The sequence below is a fragment of the Panthera tigris genome, chromosome X (genome assembly GCF_018350195.1).
Source record: "Panthera tigris isolate Pti1 chromosome X, P.tigris_Pti1_mat1.1, whole genome shotgun sequence".
Classification (NCBI taxonomy): domain Eukaryota; kingdom Metazoa; phylum Chordata; class Mammalia; order Carnivora; family Felidae; genus Panthera; species Panthera tigris.
The window spans coordinates 125,408,734-125,433,355 of NC_056677.1; the positions used below are offsets into that span (position 1 = coordinate 125,408,734).

At 61.1% G+C, this 24,622-nt stretch overlaps 1 protein-coding gene across 6 annotated transcripts in view; it reads left to right on the forward strand.

Annotated features, from left to right (window-relative positions):
* ATP2B3 (ATPase plasma membrane Ca2+ transporting 3) overlaps positions 1–24,622 on the forward strand; it is a 41,905-nt gene that overhangs the window by 3,717 nt on the left and 13,566 nt on the right. For 2 of the 6 annotated variants that reach the window (XM_042974204.1, XM_042974205.1), the window contains exons 2-19: positions 1,418–1,615; positions 1,722–1,979; positions 2,305–2,430; positions 3,047–3,193; positions 6,143–6,184; positions 7,593–7,757; positions 8,122–8,336; positions 8,882–9,124; positions 9,453–9,694; positions 12,245–12,479; positions 14,612–14,791; positions 14,932–15,019; positions 15,670–15,776; positions 16,885–17,076; positions 18,508–18,721; positions 19,898–20,109; positions 21,154–21,261; positions 22,517–22,699. In XM_042974204.1, coding sequence (XP_042830138.1) covers positions 1,418–1,615; positions 1,722–1,979; positions 2,305–2,430; positions 3,047–3,193; positions 6,143–6,184; positions 7,593–7,757; positions 8,122–8,336; positions 8,882–9,124; positions 9,453–9,694; positions 12,245–12,479; positions 14,612–14,791; positions 14,932–15,019; positions 15,670–15,776; positions 16,885–17,076; positions 18,508–18,721; positions 19,898–20,109; positions 21,154–21,261; positions 22,517–22,699 — 3,155 coding nt within the window. Of the gene's footprint in view, positions 1–1,417; positions 1,616–1,721; positions 1,980–2,304; positions 2,431–3,046; positions 3,194–6,142; positions 6,185–6,762; positions 6,788–7,592; positions 7,758–8,121; positions 8,337–8,881; positions 9,125–9,452; positions 9,695–12,244; positions 12,480–14,611; positions 14,792–14,931; positions 15,020–15,669; positions 15,777–16,884; positions 17,077–18,507; positions 18,722–19,897; positions 20,110–21,153; positions 21,262–22,516; positions 22,700–24,622 lie in introns of all 6 variants that reach the window. The other 4 variants (XM_042974206.1, XM_042974209.1, XM_042974207.1 and 1 more) reach the window with 3 other exon arrangements.

A 24,622-nucleotide genomic window follows, 5' to 3' on the forward strand; every position in this document is an offset into this window, starting at 1 on the left:
TAAGGTAAGGGCCCAGCCTCGAAAGCCGGAGCTCGCCCCTTGGTGGATGTTGATTCTGAGCCCTTCACCCCAGCCCCAACACACTAGAGTGCCTGCGATGTGGCGGGGGCCTCCCAGGGCTCTAGAAGTACGGGTCAGGCCTCTCAGCCTCTCAGCCCTCCTTCAACATGTTTCACCCGCTCTGGCCACAAGGGGTCCCCACTGAGACCGGCTTCTTCACCCTTCACTCTCCTCGTCCTCTGCCTGGTGGCCTGGGGACACCGTGGCATAAGTATGAATCACTCACTGACAATCCCAGAGCCTCAGAGACATTCACCAAGTGCCACATGTGCAGCCCCAGAGGAGGCAGTAGGTGGGGGCGTGGGCAAGGCAGGGAGCTCACGTCCCATCCCCGCCCTTCGCCGTGACCCCCAGCTCAGAGCTCGAGGTTGGCACTGCAGTGGGGTCTAGGGAAAGCATTAGGAAGGAGGCAGCTGACTCCGGACGACGGCCACGAGAGCTCGGGGCGGGGGCAGTTCCTACGTACCTCCTGGTGCCACGGGTGCCACACCCATGCTCAACAGTATGGGCAAAACTGACGATGTTTTGGGGCCGCCAGAGCCGACTGTCTCCCGGGTCTCGTCAGATGACACAGGTTCTGTGTCCCGCGCGCATGACTTGGCCACGCCCCCCTGTTGATGGCTTAGCATCTGTGAGGCTCCCGTCATCCTGACCTAGGGTCAGGTGCACAGGGCAGCAAAGGAGTCCTGGGCTGCCAGCAAGAGCTCCGACTCACAGGCACAGGGCCCTTTCCCTCCCTGGACTCAGTTTCCTCCTCTGGACCCTGGAGGGATTGTACGAGCACCTCGGCCCACTCACAGCCCACAGGGGATCAGCTACCCTGGGCCCGGCTGACAGCAGGCTGCCACACCTGTGCCCTCCACCCCAGTCTTGTACCAAGCCCTGCACTCCTGCGAACGCCTGGGCTGTTCTCTTCTCCTGTCTCCAGGTGACACTTGGCCATCCCTGGCCCAGCTGGGCTCCCTCTGCCCACCCCCACCCCGTGGTGGCCGTTATCACCGTCCCTCCCATCTGCCCTCTGAAGGGACCCACCGTAGCCCATAGACCTCCGAGCATATCGGGAGGCCGACCGAACCCTTCCTCACACCAGGGGCTCCACATTGTTGCGAGTCGCGCGGTCGCACGCCTGAGCTGTCCAGGCAGCTGGAGGGCACACACGCCCACATACCTGTCCTCGGGGTTTGCAGAAAGGTTTGGAGGACCGGGCAGGTGCGGTTCCCGCCTTCCAGGGGCTTTCAGGCCAGAGAACAAGACAGGCACTCTGGGCGAGCAGGGGAGAAAGGGGCAGGGCCTCACGCCGTTGGCCCTTCCCATCTTCTTGCTCTGTGTCCCCGCTCTCCATCCCTGCACCACACAGGCCTGGCCAACAATGCCAATGACTTGGAGAAGCGCAGGCAGATCTATGGGCAGAACTTCATCCCTCCCAAGCAGCCCAAGACCTTCCTGCAACTGGTGTGGGAGGCCCTGCAGGATGTGACGCTAATCATCCTGGAGGTAGCTGCCATCGTCTCCCTGGGCCTTTCATTCTATGCACCGCCCGGAGAGGAGAGCGAAGGTGAGCAGGGGAGGACCCGGCAGGAGGGAAGGAATGGGACCTGAGCCGAGGGGCCTCAGCGTGACTTTCCTGCCACCCCACCCTTCCCTGCTGTCCTCGGGTGCAGCATGCGGGAACGTGTCAGCTGGGGCAGAAGACGAAGGGGAGGCCGAGGCAGGCTGGATCGAGGGAGCCGCCATCCTGTTGTCGGTCACCTGCGTGGTGCTGGTCACGGCCTTCAATGACTGGAGCAAGGAGAGGCAGTTCCGGGGCCTGCAGAGCCGCATCGAACAGGAACAGAGGTTCTCCGTCATCCGGGACGGCCAGCTGCTGCAGGTTCCGGTGGCCGCACTGGTGGTGGGCGACATCGCACAGGTCAAGTATGGTGAGTGCATCTGGCAAGGGCCTTCCCCACCCCCCAGTACGTGGGCCTCCACCTGCGGGACAAGGCGGGGCAGGGGCAGCAGTGGGCGGTGAGGGGGCTCAAGCTGGAGACAGAGCCCCAGGAAGCAGGCCGTAGGGGGCGGGATTTGAGGGCCAGATGACAGGGCTGGAGGTGCAGATCCTCTCCGGAAAGGAGGAGCCTGAAGCTGAAGGGAGAGGGCCCCACCCCCTAGGTTCGAGACCTCTCCTGGGGCAGGCGGGAGGCAGCAGGGCGGAAGGCTACCCGGACCCACAGCGTGTGGTTCCGGCTGCCTGGCCGGCCTTAGGAGACCTGCTACCTGCTGATGGCGTGCTCATCCAAGGCAATGACCTCAAGATCGATGAGAGCTCCCTGACAGGCGAGTCGGACCACGTGCGCAAATCAGCTGACAAAGACCCCATGCTGCTCTCAGGTGAGGCCTCGGGGCACTGGCCAAGCTGTTGGGGGGAGGGGGTAGCGGGGGCAAGATGCAGGCTGGCACTGCCCTCTGGACCAGTTCGGCACCAAAGAGCCTTGGAAGCCATCTGGTCCAGCCACCCCCTCAATCGCAGGCCTCCCGAGTCGCCCTTCTGGCTGGGGAGTCTGAAGTTTTTGCCCCCAAGAGGCCAGAGTGGTCCGTGGGAGGCCTGATGGTGGTCGCTCTAGCCACTGGGGAAGGAAATGGGTGCTCCGCGCCTCAAAAGTCCCCTAATCTCCTGAGGAAAGCTCCTAGAACGTTTTGGCCTAGCCCAGCATTTATCCTGGTGGCAAATGCAGTGTGAGACAGGACAGAGAGACTGGAGGCCCCAGGTGGACCCTGTGAAGACCTCACCTTGTGTTTCTGGGCAAGCAGCTGCTCATGTGTGCGCCTCCGGGTCCCCTCCAAGCCAGGAATGAGGCTTCGTTCTAGGATTAGGGTCAACATAGCCTCCAGGGGCCTCCAAACACCGAGTTCGTGCTTCTGGGATTCCTGGGGGAGAACTTGTAGGTGTTCAGCCACGCCTCCCTCAAGCAATGCAAATCTATCTCGGCCCCCCCTGTGTTCCCAGGTACCCATGTCATGGAAGGTTCTGGAAGAATGGTGGTGACTGCTGTTGGTGTCAACTCCCAGACAGGAATCATCTTTACCTTGCTTGGAGCTGGTGGGGAGGAAGAGGAGAAGAAGGATAAGAAAGGTAAGGAAATAGTGACCTCCAGTTCCCAGCACCACTGGCCTAATCCCCCACTCCAGCTCCAGCTGCAGCGAGAGCCAGCCTTGAGCGGTGGGAGGCCGTACCTTCTCTTCCGATTCCTTTGGAGGACCTGCTTCTGGCGTCTTTGCCCAAAGGCTTTGGGAAGTGTGTGCCAGGGTGGGGGGAGTGCCCTGCCTGGGGAGGAATGGGGTTGGAGGGACAGAGGCCAGCCGCCTTGGCTTGGGAGAGTGCCCCCGGGGACCCTGTGCCCGCTCTTGGGTGTGCTGACGCCCCGCGGTGAGGTGCCGAGGGCCCCACCAGCATGGCAGCCAGGGAGGTGTGAGTCATACAGCCAGAGGTAGAGGGCTCCCAATCGAAATGGACTGGACTCCCCAGAGGATGTCTGAGGCCAGAGGAAGCTGGGATGGGGTGGGGGCCCAGGGGAAAACAGTGTCAAGGGACAACTGTCTTGTGAGAGTCCAGCTCCCTGGCACACGGCAGTCCCGCTGCCTCCTTTCGCCACTGCCCCGAGCCCCAGGCGTGGCCTCTGTCTCCTCCAGCCCTCAGAACAAAACTATGGAGCAGTCCTCAGCACCACCCCACGCCCAGAGTTCCAATCCCACCAGGCAGGACCCCGTCCGGTTCTTTGTTTCAGGCCCGCACCAGGTCACGACTCACCTTGATCTAACCTGGGTCTCCCCCGAACCAGGCGGGGAGCAGAGTTTCCTAGATGTGTGCCTTCGAGAACATTCGCTTGGGTCCACTCGGAGTACAAAGAAGCTGCACACATGTGGAGAGAGCGTGTGCTGAAAGCCCGCAGCCAGGGTCCCCGGGGGGAAGTGAGACAGAGGGGTGCCGGTCACCGGCCCTACATCAGTCAGTCAGGGCACCTAGACCGGGCAAACAAGCGGCGAGGGGACAGGCCAGCATAAGGAAGGATGTGCCAGTGTCTCCAGCCCTAGGCTGCCCTGCTCCTGGAGACAGTGAGAGAGGAGGTGGGTGACCTGCTGTGGCCTTAGAAGCTGCCGTGGGCCCCGTCTCCCAGCAGCCAGCCAGCACTAGCAGACCCTCATCCACATTTGCCACACCAAGCATCCTCTCCCTGCGGGGCTCAGCGCAGTTTCTCTCCACCGTGAACAGCCGAGGGGCCGCAGGCAGGCAAGCAGGCGGGTGGGTGGGCCCTGGGCCTCCTCCAGGCTGGGCTGGGGTACCCATCCCCCTCTCCAGGGAAGCCTTCTCCTCCCCTGCAGCCCTGTCCCTGAGATGTTGGTGGTCTGCAGGACTTGGTTTTGGGCCCCTCCTCCTCAACCTTGACAAAACCCCACCAGTCCCCCCAGGCCCCTCCCCAGCTCTGGCTCGTCTGCCCCTCCCTCTACTTCAGCTGCCCTAGGCTGAGCTACTGAGGGCTCAGAGGGGGCACCTCCACCAGCCGGCTCCCTGGAAGAGGGGAACCCTGAGGGGGGTGGGCTGGAGGGGAGCAGAGCTGGCCAGGCTCCAGGCAGGGGCAGCAGCACCCACAACTCCCCACCAAGGTGTGAGCCCAAGGCCCGGCTGCTGCTGCGGTGGCCAAGCCAGCGCCCCACCCTGGCCCCCATCCCCACTCCTGCTGCCTCTCAACCCCGTCTCTCAGCCCGATGCTCCCAGGCCACCTGCTGCCCTTCAACCTGTTTCTTGCCTTTTGGCCTTGACTCCTAGTCACCCTCCTACTTGAGGTGCTCTCCTTCCCTTCCTCCCCTCCCTGGGCTTCTGTCTTCCTCTTCCTGTAGTGCTGATCCTGCACGTCCCTCCCTCCTCCAGAGGCCTCTCTGGGCCCTTCTGCATTGTCACCGTGTGTCTACAGGTGTCTCCTCTCCCCCCAGGAGTCTCCTTCACCTCTGGACCTCCCCACTCTGACAGAGGGACAACCTGCATACCACCCCAGCCGGGAGGGGGCCTCTCTCTCCTCCCTGGGACCCCCAGACTAGACCCCACTGCCTAGAAGCCACCTGGCACCCTGTCTGCGCTCCTGGATCCCCAGTGACATGAGTTATTGGGTATTGGTCAGCACACAAACCCCTCCTGTCACACGTCAGTCATTTCCAGATCCCAGGCTAGCACTTGTGTGGTCCCTAAGAGAGCTCTTTGAACCGATGCCCCACCGCAATGCCCTGGGGAAGATGAGGCCAGAGGGGCTGATACAGAGCCCGACCCGGAGCACAGTGCTGGCCTCACTGCCAGCACCGTTTACCTTGGTCTTGGAAGCCAGTCACTGCCCTGGTCCCCAACACCCAGCTGCGGGCTTTGTGGTTGCAGACCACATTCACGAATGCGTCCCCCGTCCCCGCCGCCGACACACAGGTCCAGCTGGGGCCCAGCCCATTCCGTGTACCATTGCTCCCTCCAGTGCCGGGTGCCTGGCACCCATGTGGGCATTCAAGGCCAGCAGGTTTCTAGAGTCTCCCTTCTCTGTCCCTCCAAACACTCTGCAGAGCTGACTGCTGGCTGCGCTGCACAGAAAGCTGACCGCTAGGCCACTAGGGGTCAGGGACCACCTAGGTAGACAGTTCATGCCACTCCTGTGGAGGGGGGGGTACATATCCCGACTGGGGGGGGCCCTGCTCAACGTGGCAGACCTGGGACCAGACACCTGGCGGCTCTCACTCCCCGTGGCGGTAGCCTTTTCAGAGACCTCCCCCACTGCTGGGCACACATGACCCAGGGGCCGTCCAGGACTGGCTCAGGGAGTTCACTGGAGTGCGGGCCTTCATCTGGGAAGCCAAGAGTGTGGCTCTCGTGGGCCGAGAGGTGGAGAGAGGGCATCAGAGCAGGCCCGGGGAGCACAGGGCCCTCCTCCCCGCCCCTTTGCACCGCGCTCTCTGGCCTCGCTGTCTGTGTCCCGCTGTCCTGTGTGCGTGTGCGTGTGTGTGTGTGCATGTGCCAGGGCCACGTGGATGTTCTGAAGCCTTTGTGTCTGTCATTCCTCTTCCGTTGTAGGCAAGCAGCAGGATGGGGCGATGGAGAGTAGCCAGACCAAAGGTAATGCGCGCCCCGTGCTCAGGGTGGGGTGGCGGAGGGGTGCGGCACAGGGTGGGGGGCCGCCCGCATCAGTTGCTGGAGCAGCACCCAGAGACCAGGTGAGTGGGGTGGGGGGCCCCTGTGCAGACCCTGCCAGAAGTATGCAAAGATCACCCGTGAGGAAACTGAGGCTCAGAGAGGGTGACTCACCCAAGACCACACCAGGCCTGTGGGTTTCCCGGTCCAGCTGCCTTTCTTCTGGGCTTTTGAGGCAGGGTGACCGGGTGCCGGTCCAACACCCACTCTCCTCTCGGCCTGAATGCCTGGTAGGTGCTGATGCCGTGTGGCTGGGATGAGGGTTGTCAGCGGTGAGGGGCTTTGGAGGGAATCCAAAGGTGTAAAGCATGATCCTTGCCCTCAGGAAGGTCAGAACGCAGAGAAACGGACCCAGGGGCAAGACTCAAGTGCATTGTGGGGCCCAGGGGTCCAGGGACCAAGACAGGGTCAGACGAGCAAACTGGAGTTCAGAGGATAGCTGAGGTTGGGAGGGATCTGGGTCAGGGGGACAGCCTGATGGCTAGGGTCCCGGGCTGGGGCAGGGAGTGCCAGTCAGTGGGGCGCAAGGCTAGAGTGACCCAGCTGGGTGGGGCATTGAGTATCACTGAGGCCGTGGGCTCTGGCCTGAGGCCCCTGGGGACAAGAAGCCTTGTGGGTCAGGGGCAGTGTGAAGAGAGCAGGACCCAGTGAGGGAGCCACGAGGATGCCACCTGTCCCAGACAGAAGGCGAAGAGGCAGCTAGAGGAGAGAGAGGTGTGAGGCTCACCCATGGTGGCCCGTTCTGGCAGGAGCCACCTACAGCCAGGGAGCGGGCTGAGGAGGGGCACACAGCGAGCCGGGGCTCTGATGGAAGTCAACGCGCCCACTCGAGAGGCTGACGGGAGAACAGACAGCCTAAGCAGGGAGCAGGGGAGAAGAACGCAGGGGCTCCTAGGCCTCCTGGGTGGGGGGGGGGGGTGCTTGGACACCGGTGGGCCACTGACTCAGTTCAAGGTTTTGGAACGTTCCCTGGGCCCCAGACCTCTGCTGTCAGGTATTGAGATTTGGGGCATTATGGGGCTGGCCATCCTGTCTGTGTGCCCAAAGTTGCTCATGCTTGTGTCTGTCCTCCTTTCCCCTGAGAAGCCCGAGACAACGGTCTCTGCACTGACCACGACAGCACCGGAGCCTCCCACCCATCTCGGGAGGGCCTGAGCTGCCAGGGAGACGGGAGGGAGAGGAGACAGCCCCTGGGCTAGGTCACACTCAGAAAGCAGAGAAACCCCTTGAGCCCCGTTTCCTCTTGTATGGTGTGGCACGTCTTTCCCTGTGAAAGCCCCTTGTAGCTGCCGCCTGGGCCCTAAGTTTGGCTGTGGGGTTCCTCTGTGCGCAGCCAAGAAGCAGGACGGGGCAGTTGCCATGGAAATGCAGCCCCTGAAGAGTGCGGAGGGTGGGGAGACTGAGGAAAGGGAGAAGAAGAAAGCCAGCGTGCCCAAGAAGGAGAAGTCGGTCCTGCAGGGCAAGCTCACCAAACTGGCCGTGCAGATCGGGAAAGCAGGTAGGGCCAGCGGACGCGTGGTCCAGGGGCCACCAATGGGCGAGGACACCAGGCTCCCGGGCCTGAGGCCGGGCTGTGGAGGGCAAGTGGGAAAGGGATGTTCCAGGGGGCGCGGGCCAGGCAGCAAGGGGACCCCGCCAGGGGCCGGCAGTGGCCGGCAGGGGCCGGTCCGGCCCCCATTTGGAAACCGTGGCTTCCAAGCGTCCGTCCGCAAGGCTGGGGACCGAGTGCCTCCCCCGCCCTGGCTGGCCGTGGCGCAGTCTGCAGCCTCCCTTACCACTCCTTCGCTCTTGCTCTCTCCCTCCCTCGCCCCGGCCGACTCCCCTTCCCGCACCCACCCTCTGTGGCTTCCGTGGCCGGGCAGGGCTGGTGATGTCTGCCATCACCGTCATCATCCTGGTCCTCTACTTTGTGATTGAGACCTTCGTCGTGGACGGCCGGGTGTGGCTGGCAGAGTGCACGCCCGTCTACGTGCAGTACTTTGTGAAGTTCTTCATCATCGGTGTCACTGTACTGGTTGTGGCCGTCCCGGAGGGCCTGCCTCTTGCCGTCACCATCTCCTTAGCCTACTCTGTCAAGGTAATAATTATAAACACAGTACGCGTGAGAATGCCTTCATACTAGGATACAGACCCAGAAACTGGCGTTCCAAGCCATTAAGCAAGTTGGGATCGGTTGGGGGGAGAGTGGGGCGGCTGGGATGAGCTGGACGGCAGTCAGGCGGGGGGATAGACCTGGCATCTGCAGGTCTGAGGACACTGCTGTCCCTTGCAGAAGCGGGTGCGGGCGCAAAGGGTGATCCGGAGAGGGCCTAGAACACCGGGAGACAGTGGGGGGAGATGGCGTTGGGCGGGGGGAGCACAGAGACAGCCAATGACCTGAGCGGGGGCCATGGGCAGGGGGGAGGCCCCGGGGAGCCCTGGGAAGAGGGAGCGCCGCGAGTCGACCGCTTGGCCTGTCTCACGAGAGTCCTCCCGCTCTGCCGTCACTCCAAGCCGTACCCGGCCGCGAGGGTATGTGCCAGCTGACACATGACCGGCTGATGACCTCTTGCTCCCTGACCCCATGGGCCAACCTTTCCAAGGACAGCTGGCTACCTAAGCCCTCATCTATGCCCTTTACAGAAAATGATGAGGGACAACAACCTGGTCCGCCACCTGGATGCCTGCGAGACCATGGGCAATGCCACAGCCATCTGCTCAGACAAGACGGGCACGCTCACCACCAACCGTATGACCGTGGTCCAGTCCTACCTCGGGGACACCCACTACAAAGAGGTTCCGGCCCCCAGCACCCTGACCCCCAAGATCCTCGACCTCCTGGTCCACGCCATCTCCATCAACAGTGCCTACACCACCAAAATACTAGTGAGCAGGGAGCGGGCGGCAGGCTGGGCCAGGTCGGGGTGGGATGAGGGCAGGGCGCCGGGCCAGAGGCTGCGGCATCAGGGGTCACCAGGGCCCCTCTGGACTCCTGCCCTGGCTTCTGGGCGGGACCCGCAGGTTCTGGAAACCCCCTCTGAGCCCAGTGAGTGGTGGGAAGCCTGCCCACATTGGAGTCCGCATGGAGGCCCTCCTCGGCTCCCTGCCACCACACCCTAAAGACATGGTGGCCACAGCCAGGCCGGGGTCCTGGGGACAGCAAGGAGGGGAGACTTGAGCCCCCAGTGCCACGCTGGTTCTCCTTGCCTCGTAGCCTCCAGAGAAGGAAGGCGCTCTCCCACGCCAAGTGGGCAACAAGACGGAGTGTGCTCTGCTGGGCTTTGTCCTGGACCTGAAGCGGGACTTCCAGCCTGTGCGGGAGCAGATTCCGGAAGATAAGCTTTACAAAGTGTACACCTTCAACTCGGTCCGCAAGTCCATGAGCACAGTCATCCGCATGCCTGACGGCGGCTTCCGCCTCTTCAGCAAGGGCGCCTCGGAGATCCTGCTGAAAAAGTGAGCGGGCGACGGGAGGCAGCCTAGGGCTGGGCGCTGCAGAGTGCAAGGCTTCTGAGTTTACTGTTGTGGTAAAATAGACATAGTGTAAAAGTGGCCATTGTAATCGCGTGAAAACACACAGCAAGTATAGTCCCGGTGTGGCGCATTACAAAACGTTCTCGTCACCAGCCCCCCAAAGGCAACCCTGTCCCCATTCAACAGTCCCTCCCACCGCACCCCCAACCAGCCCCTGACGGCCACTCATCTCCTTTCTGTATGGATTTGCCGATCAGAGACATTTGACATAAACGGGATCGTACGATATATGGCCCATGTGTCAGGCTGCCTCTACCGAGCAGAACGCTGTCAGGGTTCATCCATTCGGCCTTCGGCCAGTCCCCCGCCCTTGGGCTGCTGTGAGCCTTGCTGCCGTGAACAGGGGTGTACAGAGCTGTTCGTTGGGGTTCGTACTCTCAGTTCTCTCGGACATACCTGGGAGCGGAAGGCTGGGTCCTGCCGTAACACAGGTTAACTTTTTGAGGAACCACCCAACTGTCTCGCGCAGGGGCACCATTTTCTATCCCCCCAGCTTCTCCTTATCACTCTTCTTATCGCCATCCTAGTGCACGTGAGCTGGGACCGCACAGGGGCTTGGTTTGCAATTCCCTGATGACTAGGGATGTCAGCCCCGAAATGGCCAAATTTCAGGCCACTTGTGTGCCTTCTTGGGAGAAACAGCCACTCAAGTCCTTTGCTCGTCTTTGATTTGAGTTATTCGTGGTCTTGTCGTTGTCCTGTAAGAGATCTTTAGCACATACCTGATTGGCAAATGCCTTTTCACTGTCTTCATTCATTCTTGGAGGCGCATGTGTTTTTCACTGATGAAATCCTGTTTGTCTCTTTACTTCTTGTGTCCCTCGTGTAGGGTTTTTTTTAGAGGTGATGGAAATGTTCTAAAGTGCACTGTGGTGATGGTGGCACAACACTGCGACTAGACTAAAAGCCACTGAATTATACATTTTATTTTTTAATATTTTTTAAATATTTATTTTGAGAGAGAGAGCACGCATGCATGGGGCGGGGGACAGAAAGAGAGGGGGATCGAGGGTCTCAAGCAGGCTCCGTGCTGACAGCAGAGAACCGACGCAGGGCTCCAACTCACGAACTGTGAGATCATGACCTGAGCCGAAGTCAGACGCTCAACCGACTGAGCCACCCAGGCGCCCCTGGATTGGACATTTTAAATGGATAAGTCGTGTGGTGTGTGAATGATATCTCAATAAAGCTGTTATAAAAACTGAGTGGGGCGGGGAGCATGGAGCTCCGCCTCCAAGTGCCCCCCCAAACCCCCCCGCTGCTCTGCCCTGCCCACCTGGCTCCTCACTTATTCCAAGGCCACCTTCTAAGACAGAAATGTTCTCCCCCGAGTCTCTGCCCAGGCACATACTACCCGGGTGCAAAGGCCACCTCCCCCCTGAAGCTGTCCTACCGCATCCCAGGAGGTGTGGCGGCCGGGTTTGGAGGCCCCAGCTCTCTTTCTGTGCTTCCTCAGCCTCTGGCAGGTACCGTGGCTAGAAGCCCCATTCCTGTAGTTGGGCGCTGGGCCCCACTCCTGGCTCTCCTCTTTGCTGGCCGTGTGGACATCGACTCACTCCCCGGCACAGCCTCAGTTTCCCCTACGTGGAGACAACAGAAATACCTCCTGGGAGTGTTGCGAGAGTTACGTGAGTGACTCCACAAAAGGGCGAGAGTCCCTGCCAGCTCCTCCTTTCCTCCTTCACCAGTCTGTCCAGGGCTCCCATTCGCCCCTCCGCCATGCCTGCCTCTGGGGACCTCGGTTCCTTTGCTCCTTCTTCTTCCGCACCTGAATCCTGCTTCTTTGTCACGGCCACACTCCATGGCATTGCCAGAGCAATGTACCCCAGAGAGTCCACGAAGAGCTGGGGTGAGCCCTGCACTCTAGGGTCTCCTCGCCTACACCAGCCTATGAGTTTCCAGCTCCTGGGGCTTCCAGAACGGAGGACCATAAATCTGATGGCTTAAGAACACAGAAATCTGTTTTCTCACAGTTCTGGACACCAGAAGTCCGAAATCAAGGTGCGGGCAGGGCCACGCTCCCTTCGAAGCTTCCAGAGGAGGGTCCTTCCTCGTCTCTTCCAGCTTGTGGCCATGGCCAGCAGTGTTTGGGGCTCCTTGGCTTGTACACGTATCACCTCTGTCTTCACGGTGCCTTGTCCTTGTGTGCGTCTGTGTCTCCATGTGTTCTCTTCTCTTTTGATAAGGACACCAGTCATTGGATTAAGGGCCCGCTCTAAACCAGTATGACCTCGCCGTGACTTTGCAACAGCCCTATTTCCAAATAAGGCCGCATCGTGAGGTTCTGGGAAGGATGTGAGTGGTCGGGGAGGGTACACCGTTAGGCCCCAGGAGGCAGAACGCCTCCCTCCTTGTACAAGCCTGTCGGCCGCGCTGAATGCGGGGCTCACACCGACGCCTGCCGAGACTCTCCGTTGCTCCGGCTCCCCTCGCTTCACTGGCACCAACGCTGTTGTTCTGTCCCCGCCCCAGGTGCACCAACATCTTAAACAGCAACGGGGAGCCGCGCGGCTTCCGCCCTCGGGACCGGGACGACATGGTGAAGAAGATCATTGAGCCCATGGCTTGCGATGGCCTCCGCACCATATGTATTGCCTACCGGGACTTTCCCGCAGCTCAGGAGCCCGACTGGGACAATGAGAACGAGGTCGTGGGCGACCTCACCTGCATAGCCGTCGTGGGCATCGAGGACCCCGTGCGGCCCGAGGTAGCCACCCTCTGGTCGTTGGATGGGTGGAGGGGCAGCCCTGGTTCCCGTACGGCCTCCACGGCATGGCCCCCTTCTGGTGCCTTCGCCGCTCTCACACTACTTCCTGCTGGAGCCCAGAAAGGTTAGGAAAGGTGGGCAAGGGCAGGGCCCCGGGGTCCTCCAGGTCAGACCTCCCCGGCAGGACTGACAGGCTGGAGGGAGCGGCGAGGGAGAGGGAGAGTCAGGCACCCCTCCCGGGGCTCTGGTTCGGAGGCGGCACTGGGGCACTGGAGCGGGAGTCCGACGGGACGCAGGTTTGGGGGGCAGGGGGCTGTCCCCGGTCACGGGTTTGGTTGGGGCCAAGTGATGTTCGGGACATCCCTGCAGAGATGTCAAGTGGGCAGGTAGCTGCAGGAGTGGAGCACTCAGAGCAGAAGGTCCTGGCCGGAGACAGATTCCAGAAGCATGTTTATATGAGCGATGTCGCAGGGTGAGTGGACAGCTGGGACGGAGGTGGGAGGAGCCTGCAAAGAGACTTGAAGGAAAGGGCCAGGCAAGGAGCCAGCGTGTGTAGACGGCTTTACCAAGAGCTTTTGTGAAGAGGGAACAGAGAAACTGGGCAGAAGCCGAACAGGCTGTAGAGCGAAGAAGCAAAGGGGAGGGTTGCCGGTCCATAAAGACGGAGGAGCCTTGAGACAGGGAGAGCGAGCAGGCCCCAAGGGAAGAGCACAAGCCACAGGGGTGCGGGTTGCCAGAGGCAGGGAGGGACCCTCTCTCACCTCCCAGGGCCTCTCCAGTGGCACCCACCTCATGTCAGAAGCAGGGCCACCCCGATCCTGCTGATTAGCCTGAAAACACGCGCGTTGCTGAGACGAGGGAGGACAGGCTTCTGGGCCTTTCTTCAGGAGACAGGTATTCACTGACATACCGGAGCAGGCGCCTAAGACCGGCCAGTTCCACAGTCAATGCTCGCTACGTGTACACAGCGACCGCAGGCCCTCGGCAGCAGTGTATCCCCGCATTCTGAGGACACCGGGGCCTCTCTGTGCAGAAAGGGGACACCTGGAAGCTGGCCTGGGAGGAAGCGGATGGCAGCAGAGGGGACGGGGAGCAGCAGCCTGGGAGAGCAGGGAGAGAACATGCTGCTGTGGGCGACAGGGCCACCCCCGGAGACGCAGGGCCTTGCCCTTTGTCAGGCCAGGGAGAAACTGAGGCATGGATGATTGGCCTGTGTCCAAACGGCAGAGCCGAATCATGAAGCTGCGTTGTGCTCGCATAGACCTGATGGCCTCCCCCTTCTGAATGGAGCTGTTCACCACCCCACCCCCACCCCGGCCAGGCCGAAGGCGCCCGGCTGGTGTTCAGTGCTGCTCCTAGGCTGGCAGGTGCCAGAACATCTCACAGACCCAGGAGGGCAATGTCCCTGGACTCCCAGGACCCTGGCCACAACCATTTCTACTCCACGATAACTGGTCTGCCCCCACCCCTCTACCTCAGCCACGTGTCTACTGGTTCCAAGTAGTGAAAATACCTTATCGTGTAGAACCTATAGCTGTGAATGCCTCTGGTTCTATGTTGCAAAACGGTGGGCGGCAGGGGCGGGGGGGTGGGACAAGTGAGAAGTGTCCAGAGCTTGGCCACAAGCCAGCTGATGGCCAGAAGCCTGCCCTGAGTCGGGGCCCCAAAGCAACCCTTGGCCTTGCCATCTGGCAGGGTAGCTGGGGACAGAGGTCTCTTTGTCATTCTTCCAGAGCTAAGTGATACAGCCACCCTGCCAGCCAGCCTGGTAACCAGGGCCGATCCTGGCTCGGCCGCTCTGGACCTCCAGTTTGCAGAGGAAAATGAGATTGACGGAGCTGGTGATTTCTATGGTCACCTTTCCAGACAAGACTCCAATGGTGCCCCTCGACAGCATAAAAGCTTCCAGTGGCTTCTCCCAGCTTTACTTGTGTCGGGGCCTGGGTCCGAGTCGTCGCCGGTCCCGGGGCCCAGCGCAATGAAGGAGGCACCTGGGGTCAGGGGGTGGGGGTGGGGGTCATGCTGAGGGAACGAAGGAGAGGTGCCGTGGAGCCGGATGGAGGGCAGGGCTCAGCCCAGATGCGGATGTGTCTCGCCTCGGTGGCCGCACCCATGCCTTTTGTCTCTTCCAGGTTCCTGAAGCTATCCGCAAATGCCAGCGTGCCGGCATCACAGTCCGCATGGTGACCGGGGACAACATCAACACGGCCCGGGCCATCGCGGCCAAGTGTGGCATCATCCAGCCCGGGGAGGACTTCTTGTGCCTGGAGGGGAAGGAGTTCAACCGGCGGATCCGCAACGAGAAAGGCGAGGTAGTTCCTGGCTCTGCTGCCCTCCCACCTCAGTCCGGGGCTCTGGTTGTTTCTTCCCACCCCCCCCACCCCCCCGCCTCTGCTCGGTACCCCCTCCCCCGCTCCAGGCTCTGCAGCGTCTGTGTGCTTCCCCCTCCCAGATAGAACAGGAGCGTCTGGACAAGGTGTGGCCCAAGCTGAGGGTCCTCGCCCGATCGTCTCCCACCGACAAGCACACTCTGGTCAAAGGTAAGGGAGCTCGCTCACCCCTGCTGCCCCCTGCCGTGCCCCTTCCTGAGGTGCCATGATGCTGGCTGGGTGTGGCCATCGTCCGCACGTGTGCTCTTGCCCCAGGGCTCCCAAAGCCAAGCTCCAGGGCCTGCCTAGGAAGCGGGGTCCCGGGCTGCACACGTGTTGCTGCTGGACATGGCCCTCCCTAAACTTCAGTTTCCTCCTCAGGAAAATGGGGATAATGATGGAGACGCCCTCGAAGGGCTGACATGCCAGAGCTCACTCTGCTTCCCTGGCTAGCAGCATGAATGGAAGACACCACTAGAGAATGGCCTCTCATTGTAACAGATGGGGAAACTAAGGCCCAGGAGGGGGAGACATTTCTCCAAGTCACATAGTGCTTGACCGATGACACTTCATAGTTGACCGATGACAACTTTACCACCTGCCTCCCACCCAGTCACACCACCCTGTGTCATCTCACTGGGGGATGGGCCAGGGCAGGAGGAGGGGAGCAGGGCTGCCGGTCGAGGCACAAGGACTTGACCCCGAAGGCGACAAAAGGGCAGGGGATTGGGGGTGGTTGGCACGGTCGCGATCCCGAAGGGTTTCCCGAGTCAGCCAGCTGCCCCCACAGCCCCCAGACAAGGACCCACTCTGCATTCCAGGGATCATCGACAGCAGCACCGGCGAGCAGCGGCAGGTGGTGGCCGTGACCGGGGACGGCACCAACGACGGGCCAGCCCTCAAAAAGGCAGATGTGGGCTTTGCCATGGTAAGCCGCCCAGTGCCGGCCTGGCTCACCACATCAGGCGGGGCCTTGTGTCTCAAGGACATTGGCTTCGTGCAGAAAGGTGTGGGCTAGTGTTAAGGCAGGTTGCAGAGTGCTGAAGTCTGTCTCTCGCGTCCTGGCCCCTGGGACCTCCAAGGGCTCATCTGGTCAGGGGATACAGGTGTGAGTTGTTTAAAGGCATTTGGCGTGGGGATGCCCGAGGTGACAGCGGGCCTCAGGGGTGGGGGACGTGGGGCCTGCCACCTGTGTGCCCGCCTCAGCCACCCCCAATGCAGTCTAAGCGAAACTCGGCCCCAGGGGTGATCACTGGAGTCCCCAGATGAGCTTTTCCTCTGTGTTTCTCTCTGGTTACTTGTATGGAGCTCGTTGTTTCTATAAAACCCTGACCCCGCCGCCCGGGTGGCCAGCCCCGGCATTCTGCAGCGAGCTGCGCTTGGTCACTGAAGGCACAAAGCGAGCGAGCCCCTTTCCCCACCTGCCACGAAGGAGCCCCCTTCGCTCTGCCACATTCAGGGTAGCCCACTGTGAGCAGGCACCAGGGGCACGGGCCAGTCCGTCCCAGAGCCCAGGACAGAGAAGGGCACCGAGCCACAGCCCCTGGGCACTGTGAGAGCCAAGCCGAGCTGCACGGGACCCGACCTCAGGGTGGCAGACAGGGTGTGCGGCTGTCCCTGCATCAGGGGCTGTGAGCAGCAAACACCCCCACGGGCCGGCAGGACACGTCCCTGCTCTGCGGAAGGCATCCCCGCCCGGGAGCCGTGGACCTCCTTGTACAGCAGGCCGCTCTGGCATGCTAAGACCGGACAGAAGACCACTTGGTGGTCACGTGGTGGCAGCTGGGCCTCGTACGTGAGGCCGTGGTGGTGGCCATGGTAGCAACACCCTCTCTGTTTATGAGCAAAGGCCCTTACCAGGCCATGAGACAACCTGCCCACTCCTAGTACAAAGTCGCACTGGATGAAACCAGATCTGTCTGCAGCTGGCAGGGAGCCTCATTTGGAAGGGAAGCCAGACAGTAAGCCTGGGTAGGCTGGGTCGTCAAGGGGGCTGGGGAAGAGGGGCCTGTGGACACCGTGTGTGTGCCCCCCAGGGCATTGCGGGGACTGATGTGGCCAAGGAGGCCTCAGACATCATCCTGACCGACGACAACTTCACCAGCATCGTCAAGGCGGTCATGTGGGGCCGGAACGTCTACGACAGCATCTCCAAGTTCCTGCAGTTCCAGCTGACAGTCAACGTGGTGGCCGTGATCGTGGCCTTCACGGGGGCCTGCATTACTCAGGTGGGCACTGGGGACCGCTGTGCCCAGGGAGGGGCCTGGGCTCTCCCTTCCACAAGGCACAGGGCCTGCAGGAGGCAGCTGGTTTCCCAGGCCCGGCCTGCTTCCTGCACCCTGACCCCAGTGCAGAGAACAGGCCCCGGAAACCCCATCCCGGGAGTTGCAAGAGCCAGGGGGTTCTTTGCCACAGATTTTTTTTTTTTTTTTTTGAGATAAAAGTCACATACCAAAAACTTCACCATTTGAGAGTACACGGTTCAGTGGCAATCAGTACACGCACAGTGTGCACGACCACTGCCTGTGTCTAGTTTCTGAACGTTTTCATCACCCCTGAGAAGACCCCGGGGCCCATTAGCGGGCACTCCCCACCCCCTCCCCCACTCCCCAGCAACCACAGATCTGCTCTCTGTCCTTAAAGACTTGCCTATTCTGGACATTTCATATAAAGGGAATCAAATAACATGTGGTCTTCCATGTCTGGCACCTTTTCATTCAGCACAGTGTTTCCAGGGTCCATCCATGTTATAGCCAGTATCGGTACTTCATTCCTTTTGATGGCAGAATATTGCTCTGTCATATGGAGAGAGCACATTTCGTTTGTCCCTTCCTCCGTCAGTGGGCATTGGGGTCATTTCCACCTTCTGGTGATTGTGACTGATGCTGCTGTGAGCACACCTGTACGAGTCTGTGTGTGGACCTACGTCTTCATTTCTCTTAGGTGTGGATCTAGGACTGGAAGTGCGGGCTGAGATGGGAACTCCATATTTAACCTTCGCAGGAACCTCTTCCCCCTTCCAAAAGTCTCGTTCTCCCCAGTAGTGAGTGTCCAGAACTTGTCTCCCTTTGAAAGGTTTTTTAATTGGGATAAAATCCACATAACATAAACTGCACCGCAGTAACCATTTGAAAGTGCACAATTCAGTGGCCTTTGGCGCATTAACAATGTTGTCCAACCACCACCTCTAACTCATTCTACAGCCTTCTTGTCACCTGTGTGCCCACTAAGCAGTCATTGCCCCCTCACCATGCCCCCAGCCCCTGACACCCACCCATCTGCTTTCTGTCTCTATGGATCTGTCAGTTCTGACTGGAGGTCAGAGTACCCACCAGTCGAGCACTTTCACGGTCTGGGATAACACACGGGTTGTCAATCTCCTGCTGACAATTTGGACCACACCTTCTAGGTCACTGCCACCAGGTGAGAGAAGGGAGGCTGGCAGCATTTTCAGAGCAGGAAATCCGAAAGCCCAGTGAAAACCCACTGCTAACCTTCCCACAGGGATGGAGATGTTAGATTTTGATGGGAAGGTCAGATCTGCTGCGTTTCACCGTGAATCCCTATGACGTTGCCCCCAGGCTGAGTTTCTTCCCACTGGAGCGGTGGGCCACTGGGCCTTCTGGCCCCATGTTAGGGTGACTGCCTCCTCTCGACAGGACTCTCCTCTCAAAGCTGTGCAGATGTTGTGGGTGAATTTGATCATGGACACATTTGCCTCTCTGGCCCTGGCGACAGAGCCACCCACTGAGTCACTGCTGCTACGGAAACCATACGGCCGGGACAAGCCCCTGATCTCCCGCACCATGATGAAGAACATCCTGGGCCACGCGGTCTACCAGCTCACCATCATCTTTACGCTGCTGTTCGTTGGTAGGTTGGCCCCGGGTCACACTGCCCTGCTGCTGGCCACACAGGTTCGGGCCCTGTTTGCCAGTGGAAGGGACAGATGAGCACCCATGAACCAAATTTCCAGCACGGGCCCCTGCACGCTCACCTCCCCGCTGTCTCTCTGTGTGTGTGCCCCGTGCAGGTGTCATAGGCCCCTGTGCATCTGAGAAACTGCTGTCCTTCACTGAGACCCAGATCACCCCCATCCATCCACTCACCCTATGGCCATTTCTCCAGGGCACGGCGAGCAGAGCACTGTGCCACAGACAGTGGGAAGAGGGGGACCAGGAAAGACAGGTGGAGGGAGAGGGAGGGGATAGGAGAGATAGGAGAGGGAGAAGCAGTCGAGGTGAGGCAGAGAGTGGAAGACAGAGAAGAGGCCTGAGGGGCAGAGGAAAGGAGGGCGAAGGGGGAGAGAAGGAGGAAGGAAAGGGAGGAGGAAGGAAGAGAAAGAGGAGGAGGAGGAGGAGGAGGAGGAAGGAGGGGTGGAGGGAGAGGAGGAGGAGCAGAGAGGAGTAACTGTCAGGAAGCCAGAAGAAGGGGGCACGAGAGAAGGCGGCTGTGGGTTGGGTATCCAGGGCCGGCTGGGCTCTGGCTCTGTCCAGCAGTTTCCTTGGGGTGGGTTTGTTGCTTTGTCTGCTTGTGGCGTCTCTCCGTTATGTCACCAACCCTGGCCTTGAGGGCGCAGGCGCGTTCCCGGGAGCAGATCGGAAGCTCAGTTTGCAGGACAGTATTTGCTGAGGGGCAGGAGGGACGGTGTGTGGGGACCACAATGTCACTACTGGGGATCCTCTCGGGGGGCCTTTCTCTGATATCTCGGGAGCAGAAGCCTCTCTCTCGTGGCCTGCCTGAGGGTCTACGCCTGGCCGCCCGGTCTTAGGGACAGGGCGGAGGAGGGCTGGCCCACCCTGTGTCCAGCCCCACTCAACCCAGCAGGCAAACGGTGTCTTCTTCCGGGGTTTCTGCGCCAGACCTCTGCTCCAGGGGTGAGCGCGTGTTGTGGGAAGAGACCCGTTACTTTCCCTCCGGGTCCCTGTCACCACAGGGTGGGGCTGCCTGTGGCCCTGCCGCAGACCCCCTGGTGCTCCTCAGGCGACACTGGCCGGGAGCTGCCTCCACCCAGGGCTCCGCCCCCCTCACGTGCCCCCTCACGTGCAGGGGAGCTCTTCTTCGACATCGACAGTGGGAGGAACGCACCCCTGCACTCTCCACCATCAGAGCACTACACCATCATCTTCAACACCTTCGTCATGATGCAGCTTTTCAATGAGATCAACGCCCGCAAGATTCACGGCGAGCGAAACGTCTTCCACGGCATCTTCAGCAACCCCATCTTCTGTACCATCGTCCTGGGCACCTTTGCAATTCAGGTAGGCGGGGGGGGGGGGGGGGGGGGGAGGGGCGGGGGCGACCGTATACTGGCACCAGACGAGGAGCAGGGGACCATGCCCGCTACCGGCCTCCCCATCCCCGTTTACAGAACCAGAACCAGTTCCGCCCCTCCTGCTGTCCCAGGCCCCACCGGCATGCCTTGTGACCCCAGGCCCTCTGCACTCCCCTGCTGGCTTCCAGAGAGCCTTCTAGGGCCTTCCTCAGAACGAGCCTCCTCATAGTTCCCTCTGCGTCTTCCACTCCCATTTCCAGCGCTGGATTCCTTGCCAGGGGACTATCATAACTTTAGAAGGTTCCCTTGGGATACTTTCTGTCCCCAGTGCTGACCATCGGCCTCTGCCTGCCACCGTGCTGTGGACAGGCTGGTCAGTCAACTCTTCGGGAGTCTGAGCCTTTAAAAGTAGGGTGTATTCATAGAAAGCGTGACGTATAGTGAGGACAACAGGCCAGGATCGTTTGCTCCTCACAGGGATCAAAGGAGGGGGCCTGCCACGCCATGAGGGGTCCACCTGGGGAAGCACCTGGGTCGGTCGGGGACAGAGGGAGAAGGGGAGCGTTTACTGTGGTTTCTGGGGGAGAAACTGGGGTGGGGCGATCAGGCCGAGGACTCATGACTACGAATAATTTCAGGGTTCGGAGGGGGGGGCGTAGCGCCGTCTCTGCTTGTGTGCGCCCTGGCCTGGGGAATTAGGGCAGAAAGGACAGCACGGTATCAGAGGCAGTGGTGGCCTGGGCTTGGGATTGCTTGGTCTGTATTTAAACAGCTCACCCCCAGGAGGAGTGTTCTTCCCTAGGAAGGGGCAGTGAGGCAGCAGGAGTCCCAGGCAAGGCTGGCTGGGCATGTCACTGGGGCACCCGGGATGAGGCATGTCCAGCACGGGCGTGCAGGGCACACGGTAAAGCGTCAAGTTTACAGAAGCGGGAGATGTGGCTCATCTGCTGAGCCACGGCCAGAGCCCCATCTGCCGGGGGGACCCAACGGCCCATCTCTGACCTGCCTCCCTCCCATCCCACCCCTGCAGATTGTCATCGTCCAGTTCGGCGGAAAGCCCTTCAGCTGCTGCCCCCTGTCCACGGAGCAGTGGCTCTGGTGCCTGTTCGTTGGCGTTGGGGAGCTGGTCTGGGGACAGGTGAGTGTCTGCCTCGTCACCTTTCCCAGCCCCGACCCTTCCTTGTTTCCAGGGATGGACACAATGCCGGGCGGGGGTGGGGGGGGGGGCCACGGCACCTCAGAGCCCGTGCTTAGGAAAGCGTTCGGTGTGCTCAGGGTGGGCAGCACAGCAGGGCTCAGGCCCGGGCCAGGCCACGGCTCAGGTACACGGCCACAGGCAACAGTTGTCAGCAGAGAGAGGGCAAAGGGCCACGTCTGGGATGTCACAAAGCCCCGGCAAAAATCACCCAGCACTCCCCTTTCCATGATAGAAGCCCAAAATCGTCCCCTAAAACTGGGCGGCTTGGAAAACGCTCACGGATGTGAAGCTAGACCACACCGTGCTAAATCCTCCAAGGGGCAGAAAGAAAGTGTCAAGGAAAATGAAGAAATATTTTGAGATGCTAGAACGTGAAAGTCAGACACCTGTAGCCCTTGATGGTTAAAGGCATGCACAGAGGGAGGCTTCCGGCACCCAATGATGACGTGAGGAAGAAGAAGCCCATGCCACAGGCACACAAGAGGCTTCTGAAAGCATTGCTCTGCAGTTCTAGAATATTGGTGCAGGACCCACTTTGCCCTGCGTCTTAGTCATATCTCAGGAAGCTGGAAGTCCGAGATCAAGCATATGTAGGGCAGGGTCCGAGAGAGACCAGGAGTGAGCTTCCACGGAAGCTTCCCTAAGCACCGGGGACTTCAGTGGGGGTCGGTCCTGTGGGCCCAGGGCTCCCGCGTGGCTGACCTCAGATCCTCAGTCTCTGCCCCTCAGACGTGAAGCCGGGGCCCCACCAGGAATCACACTGTCGGCGCAGACGGCCCGGCAGGGCCCTCGGGGAAACTGAGACCGCCTTGTCAGGCAGGATGTGCCAGGGGCCTAGCGGTCCCCTCTCAGGAGCGGGGCGGGGGGGGGGGGGCGCCAAGGCCAGACCTCCCCTCGCTGGAAAACGCTCCTTGGCCCCAACAGCTCCCGCGCCCTGCTCCCCGGGGACCGCTCCTGGTCATGCAGCCTCGGGGACCAGAAAAGGATGTCCCATCCCCCAGTCTGCCCACAGAGAACGGGTGTTTAGGAAACAGTGGTGCATGATGCTGGAGTGCAAGGGGCATACACACTAGCTGTCAGAGGGAGGCGGGAGGTGTGGGTCCCTCCCCAGCCCCAGCAGAGCTCCTACCCCAAAAGGACCAGCTGTGCTCTGACAGCCACCTGCGCCTGCTACCCCTCGCCTCTGGCCCCCCAGGTCATCGCCACCATCCCCACCAGCCAGCTCAAGTGCCTGAAGGAAGCAGGGCACGGGCCGGGAAAGGATGAGATGACCGATGAGGAACTGGCCGAGGGGGAGGAAGAGATCGACCATGCCGAACGGGAGCTCCGCAGAGGCCAGATCCTCTGGTTCCGGGGCCTCAATCGGATTCAGACGCAGGTAAGCCGCCGTGCCGCTTGGCTTCTCTGGCTATCCCGCCTTGAGAGGGTGGCGAGCAAGGGCCATCCCCGGATATGCGTGCTGGCTGCGGTGCTGCAGACATGGCCCACCTCTGACGCTTCGGTCAGAGCCCAGGCGGCTCTCCCCCGTGCTGGGTGCCGGTGTCAGCTAAAGACGTGTGTTGTGATCAGCGGCTGTCTCTTGGGGTGGGGTGGAGGGGGCGCAGGCCACCCGCTGTCTGCACGGCCGCTGGGCCTTGCCTCATTTGCCGGAAGCAGCCTGGTGACAGGGAGGTGACGTTGTTGGGAGGAGACAGATGCCCGTTACAAACAGCCTTTGGTGAGCTCACCGTGCACTGGGTTATATCGTGAGCCCTATGGAAGCTGATTCTGGCCGTGGACTTGCTTCTTTCTCTTCATCTCTGTCCCTAAGCCACATAGTCACAATGACCACTCAGCCACGGGCACTTTCGAAGGCTTCAGGAGACCCGTCTGCCAGAGCAGCCCCTGCTCTTTGCCCCAACCCTTCCCAGCTAGCCTTCTTGCCAGAATGTTCTGTACTCCGTCTCTCCGCATCCTTTCCTCACACTCGTGATCGCATCGCAGCCTGGCCTCTGCCCGCAGGGTCCCAGACGCAGTTCTCACCAAGGTCTGTGCGACCGACAGGGCCCGGAACCGGGCTGTCCCTCCGTCCCGCGTCAAGCCCTCAGCTGTAGCCTCTGAATGCCACACCTTGAGCCAAGATGTCCACGGTGGGCTTGGCCAAGACCACGGTCCCTGAGCCAACCTCCTTTCAGCCCCTCAGCTCCCACACGCTCTTCCTGTCTCCCCGCACAGCTGGCGCAGGAGCATGGCCCATCCGTTCAGGTCCGCCCCCTCGAAAGCACGTCCCCAGTCCAGCCACCCCTGCCCCCCATCCTCCCGGCCTAGTCACCAGTGTCTGCCCGGAGTAGTCTCCCTGCTGCCTCCCTAGCCCCCAGTGACACCTGTCACTCTCTGCCCTTCCCGTGCTTCCCAGAGCCCCGCCTCTGACCTTTCTCCACGTGCTGTCCAGGACCCCCAGCCCCCCTGCTTCTCCTCCTGGGGGTCCCACCAACGGGAAGGCCACTACCCTACACGTAGCCCTGCCCGGCCCCGCACTCCTGCCGCGGGCCCCTGGGCCTGGGGAATGGCTTCAGACCACACCTCTGCCCTGTGTCTGCCTCCAGCCTGTCACACATCACCACAAGCTCATCCCAAGGAATCTTTCACGCACCTCACCCAAAGCGCCCTCGGCAGCCGGTGCCTACCCTGCCCCCGGCCTGAGGCTCCCCATACCCACAGCTTGCCTGCTATTCCCATACGGTCCCCAGAAGTCTCCCGGGGCCCCCTACTTCTTTCTTCCGCAGGCCCCAGCCTCAGCTCCAGCCACAAGCTCTCAGCCTCCTGCCCGCTGCTCCCACCTTCGTTCAGCTAGCTTGCCCCCTGCCCCGCCGTGGCCAGCGTAGCCTCTCTTCTGGTCTGAAGGGTCAAGTCCAGAGTCCTGACCATGGCCTTCAGGCCCCTGCCTCTTGGCATCACCCCACACACCCTGTGTCCCTTGTAACCCCTGCTGCTTTTCCAGATGTGCACCCGCTGTGCCTCCATGCCGGCCACGATCTGGGCCCCAGGGCTGCCCAGCTGCCGCTGTGTTCCCTCGGGGCCCCCCTCATCCGGCAGCAGCCCAGAGACCGCCACTCTCTCCCGCCCCCGTAGGCCCTCGCGTGCCCAGGGCACTGGAATCAGTGAGGAGCAGAATGCCCCAGGGAACTTTCCAAAGCTGCAGACTCCTGGGCTGCCCCCAGGGCTTGGGATATTGTAGGGCTGGGTGAGGTGGCCCCAAATAAGTCCGGTTTAAGGAGCTCCCCAGGGATGCAAGGGGCTTCTCCAGTGGAGAAGCAGGAGT